The 13,923-nt window shown below is 50.4% G+C and overlaps 2 protein-coding genes across 2 annotated transcripts in view; both read right to left on the bottom strand.

Annotated features, from left to right (window-relative positions):
- Positions 1-828: 828 nt before the first annotated feature.
- Positions 829-13,923, bottom strand: part of ANKRD23 (ankyrin repeat domain 23) — a 13,184-nt gene continuing 89 nt past the window's right edge. Inside the window, exons 2-9 of the mRNA XM_059659083.1 lie at positions 12,710-12,856; positions 12,400-12,528; positions 11,627-11,746; positions 11,262-11,360; positions 11,080-11,178; positions 10,867-10,965; positions 10,479-10,577; positions 829-10,396 (exon numbers count right to left, since the gene is read on the bottom strand). Of these exons, the coding sequence (XP_059515066.1) occupies positions 10,301-10,396; positions 10,479-10,577; positions 10,867-10,965; positions 11,080-11,178; positions 11,262-11,360; positions 11,627-11,746; positions 12,400-12,528; positions 12,710-12,856 (888 nt within the window). The 3' untranslated portion in view covers positions 829-10,300. The remainder of the gene's footprint in view (positions 10,397-10,478; positions 10,578-10,866; positions 10,966-11,079; positions 11,179-11,261; positions 11,361-11,626; positions 11,747-12,399; positions 12,529-12,709; positions 12,857-13,923) is intronic.
- Positions 12,716-13,923, bottom strand: part of ANKRD39 (ankyrin repeat domain 39) — a 20,183-nt gene continuing 18,975 nt past the window's right edge. Inside the window, exon 5 of the mRNA XM_059659085.1 lies at positions 12,716-12,856. The gene's annotated coding sequence lies outside the window, so the exon portion shown is untranslated. The remainder of the gene's footprint in view (positions 12,857-13,923) is intronic.

Raw genomic sequence — 13,923 nt, 5'->3', positions numbered from 1 at the left:
ACTTTTAGCCATTCTGGTAGGTATGTTGTGACATCTCGTTGTGGTTTTTATTTGCATTGAGAGAATGGCTAATGTGTATCTTTTTATTTGCTTATTCACTCCATGAAATACCTGTTCATGTCTTTTGCCCGTTTTCTAATTGGATTGTTTAATTTTTTTTTACTGTTGAGTTTTGTTATGTTTTTTAAAATATATTTTCATTTATTTCAGAGAGGAAGGGAGGAGAGAGAGAGAGAGAGAAACATCAGTGAAGAGAGAGAATCACTGATTGGCTGCCTCCTGTGTGTCCTGACTGGAAATTGAACCTGACCTCCTGATTAATGGGTTGATGCCAAACCACTGAACTACACTTGCCGGGCTGCTGTTGAGTTTTATGAGTTCTTAATATATATTCTAAATACTAGTCCTTTTTTAAGGTTTTGGTTTACAAATAGCTTATTTTTTCATCCTCTAAACAGCATATTTTACAGAGCAAACATTTTTAATTTTGATAAAGTCCCGTTCACAGATTTTTTTTCTCTTACTGATTATGCTTTTGATGACATGGCTAAGAATCTGCCTCCTGCCAGATACTGAAGATTGTTTCCTATGTTTTCTAAACTTTATAGATTTGTTTTACATTTAAGTCTGTGATCCATTTTGAGTTAATTTTTGTATAAGGTATGACATTCTGGTCAAGGTTCTTTTCTCAATTTGCATTTTACTGTTTACTGATGAGATTGAGTGTCTTTTTATGTGTTGATGGGCAATTCATGTTTTCTTTTCTGGGAAATGCCTGTTATATCTTTTGTCCTTTTTTTTTAATAGGATTTTATTAATTTTTTAGAGAGAGAAGAAGGGAGAGGTGTAGTATGATAGAAACATCAATGATAGAGAAACATCACTGATAGGCTGCCTCCTGCACCAAGCCAGCAACCTGGTCATGTGCCCCGACCGGGAATCAAACCCGTGATCTCTTGGTCCTGGGCCAAAGCTCAGCCACTGAGCCACACCAGCTGGGCTCTTTTGCCCTATTTCCATTGAGTTTGTATTTTTCTTATTTATTCATGAGTTCTTTATGTGTCCTGGGTTCTAATCATTTGTAGAATAAATGTGCTGCAAAAAGTTCTCTGTTTGTTGTAGTTTATCATTCTACTTATTACGTCTTTTGAGAAATAGTCATTCTTAATTTTTCTGCAGTCAGACTTACCAAATATTTTCTTTTATGGTTTGTATTTTGTGTCTTGATAAATCCTTTTCTACCCTATTGTCATAAAAATATTTTTCTACATTATCTACATGCACACACACACACACACGCATTTAAATGTCTAACCCACCAAAAATTGATATGTGTATGCACTATTCAATTTCCTTTATTTTCCCCCAAATGGCTATAACCAAGTGTTCAAATCCTACATATTGAGAAGCACATCTTTCTTCTCCTCTCTGTAATGCCATCTGTCATAAATCAGATGTTCACATATGTATTGATTTGGTATCTTGCAACATTACTATTTTTTTTCTAATAATTTTATGGTGGCATCTTTAGGGTTTTCTATATAGTATCATGCCATCTACAAATAGGGACAGTTTGACTTCCCAGTTTGGATGCCTTTTATTTTTCTTGCCTATTTGCTCTGGCGAGGACTTCCAATACTATGGCGAATAACAATGATGATGCGTCTTTTTCTTATTCCTCATCTCAGAAGAAAAGCTGTCAGTTTTCCACCATTGACTGATATTGGCTGAGGGTTTGTCAGAACTGGTCTTTATTATGTGAGGTACTTCTGTACCTGTTTTATTGAATGTTTTGATCATTAATGGATGTTGGATCTTGTCAAATGCTTTGTCTACATTTATTAATATGATCATATGACTTACTTTGTAAATTTAGTGTATTATTACATTGATCGATTTGCATGTGTTGAACCATCCTTCTGTCCCAGGAATGAACCCTACTTGATCATAATGTATATGATCCTTTTAATGTTTTGTTTTATTTGATTTGCTAGGATTTTGTTTAGGGTTTTTGCATCTATGCTCATCAGAGATATTGGTCTGTAGTTTTCTTCTTTTGCGTTGTTCTTGCCTGGTTTTGGTATCAGGGTAATGTTGGCCTCATAAAATGAGGAAGTTTCTCCTCCTCTTCAATTTTTGGGGAAGAATTGGAGGAAGAATATTCTCTGAGTGTTTGGGTAGAAAAGCCATCTGGTCCTGGGCTTTTGTTTTTTGGGGGAGGTGTGTGTTTCTTTTTAATAGTTTTAATTTTGTTACCAGTGATTGGTCTATTTAGGTTTTCCAGTACCTCATGATTTGGTCTAGGGTGGTTATATATTTTTAAAAAATTGTCCATTTCTTCTACGTTATTGAATTTGGTGGCATATAACCTTTCATAGTATCTATCTATCTATCTAATCTATCTAGAACCCTAAGCGACCAGTCAACCGTTTGACTGGTCAGCCGTTTGACCAATCAACCATTTGACTGGTCGCTATGATGCACACTGACCACCAGGGGGCAGATGCTCAAAGCAGGAGCTGCCCCCTGGTGGTCAGTGTGCTCCCACAGTAAGAACACTGCTCAATGAGCTTATTGAGCGGCGGCGACGGCAGGCACAGCGGAGCCGGGATGAGTGGGAGCGGTGCGGTGCCCAGCCTGGGCTTGGGCTCCTCCCTAGCCGTCTGCCGCTTCTAGCACTACATCCCTTGGGGGATGTCAGACTGCCAGGGATCGGGAAACCAGCAGTCCAACATCCCCCAAGGGGTCCTGGATTGCAAGAGGGCTCAGGCCAGGCTGAGGGACCCCACCAGTGCACAAATCCGTGCACTAGGCCTCTAGTGTGTGTGTGTGTATATATATATGTGTATGTATATATATATATATATATAAACCTAAGCAACCATTCGACTGTCCGACTGGTAGCTATGATGCGCACTGACCACCAGGGGTCAGACACTCAACGCAGGAGCTGCTGAGCTGCAGTGACTTGGCAGCTGCGGTTCTCAGGTGATGCACCTGGAACCAGAGAGGAGGGAGCCCGATTCCAGGGTGCATCGCCTGAGAACCGCCCTCGCAATTTGGGACCCCTCGGGGGGTGTCGGAGAGTCAGTTTTGGCCCTATCCCTGCAGGCCAGGCCGACGGACCCCACTGGTGCACGAACCCGTGCACTGGGCCTCTAGTTCTTCTGATACTTGTATTTCTGTTGTGTTCATTGTAACATCTCTTTCATTTAAGATTTTATTGAGTCTTTTCTCTCTTTTCCATAATTTAGCCAGAAATTTGACAATTTTATTCTATTTCTTTTTGTTCTCTATTTCATTTTCACTCTAATTTTTATTCCTTCCTTCTGACTGTGCTTTTCTTTTTTTAAAATTCTTTAAGGTTTAATGTTAGATTATTTGAGTTTTTTTCATGTTTCTTGAGATAGGCCTGTAATGCTATAATCTTTCCTTTTAGAGCCACTTTGCTGCATCCCAAATATTTTGGTGTGTTATATTGTCATTTTCATTTGTATCTTAGGTATCTTTTTTTACCAAAAAATATATTTTTATTAATTTCAGAGAGGAAGGGAGAAGGAGAAAGAAACATCAGTGATGAGAGTCATTGATCAGCTGTCTCCTGCACACTCCACACTGGGGATCGAGCCCACAACCCGGGCATGTGCCCTGACAGAATGGAACTGTGACCTCCTGGTTCATAGATTGACACTCAACCACTGAGCCTCACTGGCTGGGATGGGTGCATATATATTGATCAGTGTTAATTCCTAATTAATTGTCTCCTTTATCATTATACTATCTATTTTTGGTCTCTAATAACCTGTTTGTTAATCCTCACCCAAGGATATTTTTCCATTGATTTAGAGAAAGAGCGGAAGGGAGGGGGGGGAGAGAGAGAGAAACATGGATGTGAGAGACACATTGATTGGTTGCCTCCCATACTTTCCCCGACCGGGGCTAGGGATCAAGCCTGCAACCGAGGTACGAGGTACGTGCCTTTGACCAGAATTGAACCCACGACCCTTCAGTTCATGGGTTGATGCTCTATCTACTGAGCCAAACTGGCTAGAGCTCTAATAACTTTTTTTATCTTGAAATCTATTTTGTTTGATGTAAGTACAGCTACTCCCACTTTGGATGCCATTGCTTGGAGTATCAAGGGTCTCCTGAAGGCAACATAGAGTTGGGTCTTGTTTTTAATCCATTCTGATACTCTGTGCCTTTTGATGGGTGAGTTCAGTGCATTTGCATTTGGGATGATTGCTGATTTGCGAGGACTTGACTACAGCCATTTTATCCTGTGTCTTCTGTTTGCTATTTTAGCTTGGTGGTTTTCGTGTCTCAGCTCTGGAGCTGTTTTGTGGTTACCGTTGGGTTTATGTAGAATGAAAGTTCCACGCTTACCCTAGTTCTTTTCCTTCTGATTGCGGCTCCACTCACCTGTGTAAGTTCAGTTGTCCTCCTTTATGGTTTTGTTGTCACAAACATCCCTTTTTATGATGTGCTCATTTCCAAATTGCAGTTAGAGTCTCTCTTTCAAGTACCCTTCCCCCTTTAACCTTTATGTCATATTTGTTCAATACTATATTCTAAAATAGAGTTGCAGTTTCTTCTGTCTATCCATTTTTCTTCTTATTCAAAAGTTTTTGATTGATTTTAGAGAGAGAGGAAGGGAGAGAGAGAAAGAAACACAGATTTGTTGTTCCACTTACTTATATATGTTCATTGGCTGACTCCCTGACTGGAACTGAACCTGCCGCCTTGGCACATCTAGACGACGCTCTAACCAGCTGAGCTACCTGACCAGGGCTCAACAGTTTTAATACACTATCATCTTTTTGTTTCCGGTAGAAGGGCTCCTCTAAACATTTCTTGTAATGCAGGTCTTGTGGTGGTAAAGTTCCTCAGCTTTTGTTTGTCAGAAAAGGCCTTTATTGCTTTATTTTAGCCTGCAGATCTAAAGGCTAACTTTGTTGGATATATTCCTGGCTGGTGGTTTCTCTTTCAATATTTTAAATATTTCACTCCATTCTCTCCTGGTTTGTAGGTTACAATCTTTTTCCCCCCTGGAATTACTATTTTTTTTGTCATTAACTTCTGACAGTTTTAATAGAAGGTGTCCTGAAGGTGTTTTTGCACTGACACAATTAGGTGTTCTGTTAGCTTCTCCCCCCCCCCCCCCCGCCCCCGTATGATTCCATTTATATGAAATTCCAGAAGAGGCAAAAGTAGCCTATAGTGCCTGGCCGGCATAGCTCAGTGGTTGGTGACCTAGGAGGTCACGGTTCGATTCCTGGTCAGGCACATGCCTGAGTTGCAGGCTCGATGCCCAGTAGGGGCTTGCAGGAGGCAGCCGATCAGTGATACTCTCTCACCATTAATGTTCCTCTCCCTCCCCCTCCCCTCTCCCTCACCTGTATTCAATATAAATACAGTTGTTTTTTTTTTAAAAAGAGTAACCTAGAGTGACAGGAAACAAGCCCCCGCTGGGGCCTGAGGGCTGGTGGGTGACTGCAAAGGGGTGTGGGAGCGCATTTTGGAAGATGTTCTGTTTTTTTGTTGTTTTTGTTTTGTGGTTGTAATTACATGGGAATATACAGTTGTCAAAACTCATGTATTCTGAAAATGGTGCATTGTAACCGCATGCAAATTATATCTCAACTAAGTTGGGTTTTTTTTGTAAGAGTACATTTACTGGGTAACGTGCAGAGGTAGAAAAAGTAATTCCTAGAAGAAATGGGCTTAAGAAACAATTACAGAGGTAAAGGCAGGGCCGGTGGAGCTTGGGAGTGAGGAACTAATGGTAAGGAGCGGGGTGGGGGGTGTGTGTGGGGGGGCAGGTAGCAGGGAGAGGCACGGTGTGCTCCCAGGAGGGAGAGCCAGTGCAGTGGGTTTGTAACAGGATAGAAAGGCAGCAGGGCAGAATATTCACATTAAAGACAACATGAGCTCTGTTCGCTTCTTGAATTTGAGGGTCCAGCCCTTTGATAGGTTTGGTGAGTTCTCCTCAGTTACTTGGTTGAATCAGCCTGTTCCCTCTGCTCGTCTCTCCTCTGGTATTCCCAGTGCCCTTGTCGCTCTCTAATGGAGGCAGGAGGTTCTTGTCGAGTTCTTTCATTGTTTCACACTCAGTTCTCTGCCACCGGAGTCATTTCTAGATTTCTATCGTTGAGCCCCCAATTCTGTCTTCCATGTGGTCTGCTCTTTCCCATCTTTCTGATTCATTCTTCAGCTCCAGAATTTCTGTTTTGTTTCTTTTTATAGTTTCAGTCTCTCTGATAAAGTTCTTTTTTATTATTATTATTTTTTTTAAAATATATTTTATTGATTTCTTACAGAGAGGAAGGGAGAGGGATAGAGAGTTAGAAACATCGATGAGAGAGAAACATCGATCAGCTGCCTCCTGCACACTCCCTACTGGGTATGTGCCTGCAACCAAGGTACATGCCCTTGACTGGAATCGAACCTGGGACCTTTGAGTCCGCAGGCTGACGCTCTATCCACTGAGCCAAACCGGTTAGGGCGATAAAGTTCTTTCATTTGTAGATTTTATTCCTTGGCTCATTGAACTGCCTGAGTTTTTTCATAATTGCAATCTTGAATTCTGTCATTTAAATTATAGTCTTCAGTTGTCTTGGAGTTTGTTTCTAGAGACTTTTCTTTCTGAGCTGCCTTGTTGCTGTGGTTATTCAAGGTGCTTGATGGGTTGGTTGTTCTCTGCCTGGGCACTCCAGTCGGTGAACTCCTAGGTACTGTTTTGCTCACAATTCTGCAGGTCGATAAGCATAGGTCTTTCTCTTGTTTTCCACTAGATGGTGCTATATTGCAAGTTTTCGGTCTCTTACCTGCTCTACTGGCACCTGGGACCTCGGGGCAGTGTTGCCTGTCAAGGAGTTTGGTGTCCCCTCCGTGTCTGGGTTTCCTCAGTCTCGGTACCATCCTGTGATGGGCTGTTGGGCTCCGGGCCTGTGAGTCCCCAGTGCTGCCTCTTTGTAACCAGAGGCTGCCATCTGAGGTGTCTCCACACCAGGTTCCACCATGATGGGTGGTAAGGGTGGGGGGGAGGCGGGTTCACAAGTCTGAAGTTTTGCCTTCTTGCTAGTAATGGTGACCACCGGTCTGCTGCAGCCGCAACACTGCTGTGCCAGGTCGCAGCCCAGGTTAGCTGCAGTGGGAGCCTGCTGCTCAGGCGGGAATGTCACTTGTGCCCATTCCACCCTTTGGACTGCCCCTGGCTCCTCCACTCCCGGGTGAGCTGGGCTGCAGCAGGTGGGGGCGGGCAGGTTTGAGTGTCTGCGGCTGCCACATGGCTGTACCTCACCTCCGCTCTGTCACCCACTCAGGTGGCAGCGTGGCCTCTGCCCTCTGCTATTGTGTGAGGGGAGCGGCCCGACTCCTTCCCGCTCTTGAATCAGCTGGGGCCATGGTGGGTGCCGACTGCACCTGTGGCCCCTCCCCATCCTGCCTCACCCTGCTCGCTGTGGGACACCCACCCTCAGTGTCTCGTGTGCGGATCTCAGGTGTGTGTGTGGACGTTGACCAGGAGTCCTTTTTTGTTAGTTGTCTGCCTGGTAACTTTTTTTTAGCCTATAGATGTCTAGTTGCTCCAGCACCTTTGTCTCTCCTTCATGAATTAACCATTCGTGCACCATAAGTGCCTATTGACTCAAGCAGCGGACCTTTTTAAGTTAAATTCAAAATACCATGGCCGTTAACTGGTTAAACCTTGCATCATTGTAGAAAGTCACTTGGGCATATTGTGCCTATTTCCGGATTGTGTATTCTGTACTGTTGATCTGTGTGTCTATCAGCACCACACTGATTCCGGAGACTGCACACAGACACACCTCGTTTTATTGCGCTTCATCTTATTGCTCGCCACAGGTGCTGCATGGCCTACATATGGAAGGCCAGACCTTCCACCAGCAAGATTACAGTTTACTGCAGTGTTGTGGAACCAAACCTTTGCTATCTCCGACGTATGCCTGTAACGAGTTCTGAAATCTGGTAGACTCCTTCCACTTTATTCTTTTTCAAAATTGATTTAGCTATAAGTTTAAAAGTAATCTTATCTACCTCTATAAAATATCTTCCTGGGTTTTTGGCAGGAACTGCATTAAATCTGTATATCAATTTGGGGAGAATTGAAATCATTGCTGCGTTCCATCTCGTAGTCCATGAACACCGTAAGTCTCCATTTAACTCTGGGTTGGTTTCATTCATTAGTGTTTTGTAGCTTTTGGCATATAAGTCCTTATGTATTTTGTTATATTTACAATTAAGTACTTTATTTTTAGAAGCAATTGTAAATGGTACTTTGTTTTATCCTCACCAAGGATATGGTTTATTGATTTTATTTTTTAATCCTCACCTGAGGACATACTAATTGATTTGAAAGAGAGGGGAAGAGAGAAATATTGATTGGTTGCCTCCTGTATGTGTCCCGACTAGGAATGAAAACTGCAACCTAGGTAGGTGCCCTGACCGGGAATCGAACTGTAACCTTTGGGTGTATAGGACACTCCAACCAACCGAGCCACCGGCCAGGGCAGTACTTAGGTTTTCATTGTGGTGATCACATGGTCCTTGTTAATATGTGGAAATAGGTTTTTGTATGTTTACTTTATATCCTGAGATCTTGCCGAACTCTTATTCTAGGTGGTTTTGTGGGTTCTTTAGGATTTCCTGCATGGACCAGTGTGTGGTCTGCATGACAATGCTAACACCTGGGTCCCACCCAGGGACTCTGATTGAGTTGTCTGGATATTAGGACTTCTAAAGCTTTCCCTGTGATTCTAATAAGCAGCCAAAGGCTGAGAACCACTGCTTTTTGATCCTGTCCGTCCATGAGTAGAGATGCCTTGAGCGTGAGGGCCAAGGGCCCAGACTGCCCCGTGTGCATGGGGCCTACCTCGCGGTCCGCTGCGGCGTGGTCAGCAGGCTGGCCCAGGGCCTGATGGCCTCGCTGCTTCCAGCCCAGCACACACTAGACCGGGTGGATGACCAGCCTATTTTAATGAACACATTGACGCGTATAAAAAGGTACTGCTGTCGGTCACCTAAGTGTCCCCGTTTTCTGGGTGGGGAGTCGTCTTCTCCGTGGACTAGAGTCCCTGCTCCTCCCATGGCCCCAGCATCTGGTGAGTGCTGGCTCTGTCCCCCAGGGCAGGGGCCGCCAAGGGAAGGGAAGGTGTGGGCTCTAGTCGGCTTTTTCACACAATAAGAGCCTTGGTCTTGGCCTGAGAAGGCCACCAGCTTAGACAGAAGTAACTGCTTGGCACAGTGTCTGCCCAGATGCCGCACATGTGGGAGGGAGGCCGGCCCTTCACCTTGGAGCTGCCCCTCGGCCTACAGCTCTCGGGTCAGCTGAGCTCCTCAAGGCTCACTTCCTGGAACTGAATACCCAGCCCTGCCAGGAGCACGTCCACACCAGCACAAGGAAGTGCCAGGGACAGTGGAAGGGGAGGGTCCATTTGGAGAGTGTGTGTGGAGTTGGGCCCTAAACGTGCGCCAGCCAGCGCAGGGGCAGGCGTGCTCCTCTGCGTCCCTTCACGGCGTGCTCAGAACCCGCGGTGCCCTGCGGAGGTGGCAGAGGCGACAGCTGCAGGGTACGTATAAGAGCTCCAGTGCCAGGGCGGCATTAGCACCTGAGGCAAAGGAGGGTTACGGGCCACCGCCCCAAAAGCTGAGTGGGCCACGAGCAACCCCAGCACCCAGGCGCTTCGCCGTCACCAGGAGAGCTACCAGCTGACCCCTGCAGAGCAGCGGGCAGGCCTGACCGCAGCCTTTAGACAACGGGCGCAGGTTCTCTCAGTACTGGCTCCAGCTCCTCATTCTTAGGGCTCCTGTGGCAACCAGGCTGGCACTGGACTTCTGCTATGGGGCCTCAGACCCGCTGAGCAGCCCCGTCCAGACACGAGAGCCACTCCAGACACCTGCTGACAGGCGCGGAGTCGCTGAGAGAACCACCCACGGGCACTGGCAGCTGTGAAACTGCCACCCGGCAGGAAACGCCCGTGGGAGGGAGGGGCACAAGCAGTCTCCTCGGAGGCTCCCTGGCACCGGGAAGCCTAGCGCGGCCCTGGGAGCTGGAGGCTGAGCGTCCTCGGCTTCGTGGCCGTCCGAGCTCCCAGCTCCACTGTCCCGTCTGGGCCTCTGGGTCCTGCTTCAGCCCTTCCTGGCTCGGGCCCTCGGGCAGCTGCTCCTCTGCCTGGGGGCCGGGCTGAGCTGACAGGACTGTCTGCCCTGGAAGCCTGAGGTCAGCACCGCAGACACGTGATGGGGGAGCACGGGGGTGGCGGGCGGTGGGCGGCTGTCGTCAGCACCGGCTGCGGGGATGCCCCTGGTAGGCCTGCAGAGCCTCCCGGATGGCCCGCTGCCAGTCGCGGGCCAGCTGCACGGGGGTCGCTGAAGCCTGGGAACAAGGTGGCTGGGTCAGTCCTTTCCCCTTAGCGCCCCCACCTGCCTTCCTGGGTGCGGGGCCTGCTGGGACTCGCCTGGTTCCGCACGCCCAGCTGGGCTCCGTAGAGTAGCAGCATCTTCATGGCTCTGTAGTGGCCGTGTCGCACAGCCTCGTGCAGAGCTGTGTCTCCTTCCTGTCGAGAAGGGGACATCGGTGCTCTCCCCCCCAGGAACGCATTTCCTAGACGCGCAGGGACCCCGCTAGGTGTGCACCCGGGGGAGCAGTGGGCAGCAGCAGCTCTTACTCGACTCACCCCCCGAATCTGTCCCCAAGGTCCCCTGCTCTCTGACTTCCCAGGGCGCTAGAGCAGCCCCACCTCGGCGCTCCCCTGTTGCTGCTTCTACCCTAAGCCCTCGTTTCACTGTCCCCAGCTTTATAAACGTAGCCTGCCTGAGCCGGAGCTGCCCCAAACCAGCGCCGACCTTGTCCTGCGCGTCAATGTGGGCCCCGCACGCGATGAGGTGCTCCAGGCACTCGCAGTGCCCCGTGCGCACGGCCACGTGCAGGGGGGTGCTCCAGATCTAAGGGCGCGAGGGACAGTGTCACTCCTGAGGGGCAGGCTTCGCCCCCACCCCAGGGCTGTGCTTCCTCCAGGAAGTCAGCCCCCAACAGGCCGCCCTCTGGCGTGCCCTCACCTTGTCCCGTGCGTTGACCTGGGCTCCGTGGTTAAGCAGCTGTTTGAGGATGTCCAGGTGTCCTCCACGGCAGGCCCAGAACACAGGTGTCCTGTCCAGCTGCAAAACAAAAGCGCTGAAGTGTGAGGCACCGCATGCCGGGCCCAGCCTCTGCCGGGAGGGGAGCCTCCCCCGATTCTCACCAAGTCACGCGTGTCCACAGCGGCCCCTGCCTCCAGCAGCTTGTTCACAAGCTGGCTGTGGCCCTTCAGGCAGGCCCAGTGCAAGGCCCTGCGGTGGAGCTGGTGGTGGAGACGGGAGGGGAAGCTGGGGGAACAGGGCCACCTCTAGAGTCCCACTCCCACCCCCACCCCATTCCCAGAGTTGGCGCCCTGCAGAGAGAGCTACCTGCTCCTTAATCATGCAAAGAGCCCCTCCTCCCGGCTCAGGGGGCCCCTGGGATTTGTGTCCCATACAGAAAAGCCTGTGGTCCCCTCGGCTGGACTGGAGCACCCCGACGGCACTCCTGCAGCTGCTGAGCTGCTCTCCAATTCGCCTCCCTCGCTACCTTGTCGTGGGCATCGGGGTCCCCTCCGTCCGCCAGGTACTTGTCAATCAGGGCCTCCTGGTTCTCAGCTGCTGCCTTCAGGAACGCCTCGAGGTCCACAGGCCCTGGCTGGGCCTGGGGCTGGTGAGTTGGGGCCGAGAGCACGTCAGTCGCACGCTGCGGGCTGCAGGGACGCCACCCCTTCACCGGTCACACCAAGTGGTCCCCACAGAGGCACTTGGCTTGTACAAGTGACAGGTGTTCAAACACTTATCTCAGTAGATTCTGGCCAGATAGCTGGTGGGGTGGGGGTTATGGGTTGACTTGTGCCCCCCACCCCCCAGTTCATATGTTGGAAGTCCTGTCCCCCAGAACCTCAGATGTGACCTTATCTGTAACCATCACTGCAGCTGTCCTGCAGGTGCGGGCTCAGGGTGCAGGTGGGCCCTAAGCCAGTGTAACTGGTGTCCTTACAGAAAGGGGACATTGGGAGCAGAGCCATGCACAGGGAGAAGGCCATGTGGACATGAGGCAGACGTCGGGTGCTGTGGCCACAAGCAAGGGAACAGCACGATGGCCGCAGCCCCCAGGGGTTCGGGGGGCAGGCCCGGCCTCCCCTGACCTCAGACTCCAGAGCACAGGCAGGGCTCCCCCTCAGGCTGTGCAGCTGGGCCGTCGCTGCCACTCAGGCGTGGCTGGCAGTGCCCCCTCTTCCCCAAGCCCTCCCACGGGTGCGGAAGCTCCTCCTCAGAACTCAAGCCCTACTCCGCCCCCCCGTCCGACTTCTCACCCACCTTAACCACGGGCTCAGGTGCCCTGGGGGGGACTCTGCGTTTCAATCGCTTTTCTCTTCGTCTCTGAACCAAGTTTTCCAAGTCAGCCAGATTCTCCAGATTAATTCTGGAACTCTTAAATCTCTCAAGCTGGGGCAGAAGACAAAAGACCATGCAGCCATCTGCCAGGGGGCAGCAGGCTTCTTGTTCTCATAGGCCTCTCCCGCCCGCCCACCGCAGAAACACCAGCGCCCCGGCTGCCAGCACGCCCGCTCTCCAGGCCCTCCCGGCTCTGGGCCTGCCCCCCGCCAGGGCCACCCGCCTCACTCACTCTCCTCCTCTTCTCCTCTTCCAGCCTCTGCCTCTCCTGGGCCACGGCCTCATGGGGTCCCAGCCTCCAGTCTCCTGGCCAGCCTCCAGGATCAGGAATTCCATGTCCACATCCCAACACTTTCCGTCCTTCTCTTTCTCCACTTACCTGTAGGGACAGGGACGGATGAAGAAGACAATTAGGAGCCGTCCTTTCCTTAGAGAGCCCCGCTGTGCAGTGGGGGGTCCGACAAGAGCTCACCCTTTTCACAACTTTCGATGCAGGGTTGCTGCTGGCTCTCACCAACTCCGCCTGCCCTGCCCTGTCCTGCCCTGCCCTGCCAGCAAGGGCACGGGATGGGGTGTGACCCCGTCTATTTATACTGCTGGGCTTGTGTCCAGGGGAGCTGGAGCACATGACACCTCAGCTTCCCTTGCATTCCTACCAGATCACGCCATACTGCCAGCCGACCCCGAGCTCAGGGCACAGGAGATGCCTCGGGGGGGGGGGGGCTTGAATTCCTGGGTTCCAGTCTTTGCGCCTCACAAAGCTGCTTCTTCATCAGTAAAAGGGTGGAGAACCAGCACTCAGCTCAGCTCTGCTGGGGCAGAGCCCCACACAGTGCTCCGCCCTGCCCGCCTGGCCCACCCCAGGCATCAGGAGCTGGGCGCACCGAGGACCGAGCCTGTAGAGGGAGAGGCTGGAATGGCAGGACGGCCGGGCCTGGGGCTTCTGGGGCTCCCAGCCACAGGGAGCTGTATTCCCTTTCAAAGCAAACGCTGGCCACCTAACATGCCTGGGGCTGCTGGGCACTGTGGTACCAAAGTGTGTCCTAAAGTGCCACTGGGCTGCCGTCTCTCTCACAGCCAGGGAACTAGGGCACCCCCCCCACTGAGGCAGCCGGCCTCCGGCCCGTTTCCAGAGCAGTGGATGTCCGGCAGCTGAGCTCAACCAAGACCCGGCTACAGTGGTGTTTTCCGAGACAACCTGCCATTTCCTGTTCCTCTTTAGCCATCACCATCCCTGTCCAGGGCAAAACTCACTCCCCTCCAGGATTTTCACGTCACTGCTTCCCTCTCTTGCTCCCTCACCACCCACAGGAGAACCAGCACAGACCAGAGAACTGCCTGTTTCGGCTCTGAAAGCCCCATCCTCAGACACAGCAGCAGCTGCTGCCTCCTCATTTTGCTGAGAAGGTCTGGGGGTACCCAGATGACTGGCTGCCCTCCTGCCCC

This window comes from Myotis daubentonii, chromosome 12, assembly GCF_963259705.1.
Source record: "Myotis daubentonii chromosome 12, mMyoDau2.1, whole genome shotgun sequence".
In the NCBI taxonomy this organism is placed as follows: domain Eukaryota; kingdom Metazoa; phylum Chordata; class Mammalia; order Chiroptera; family Vespertilionidae; genus Myotis; species Myotis daubentonii.
Note: the sequence above shows the minus strand (reverse complement) of the source record. Positions and strands in the feature narration are given on the sequence as shown.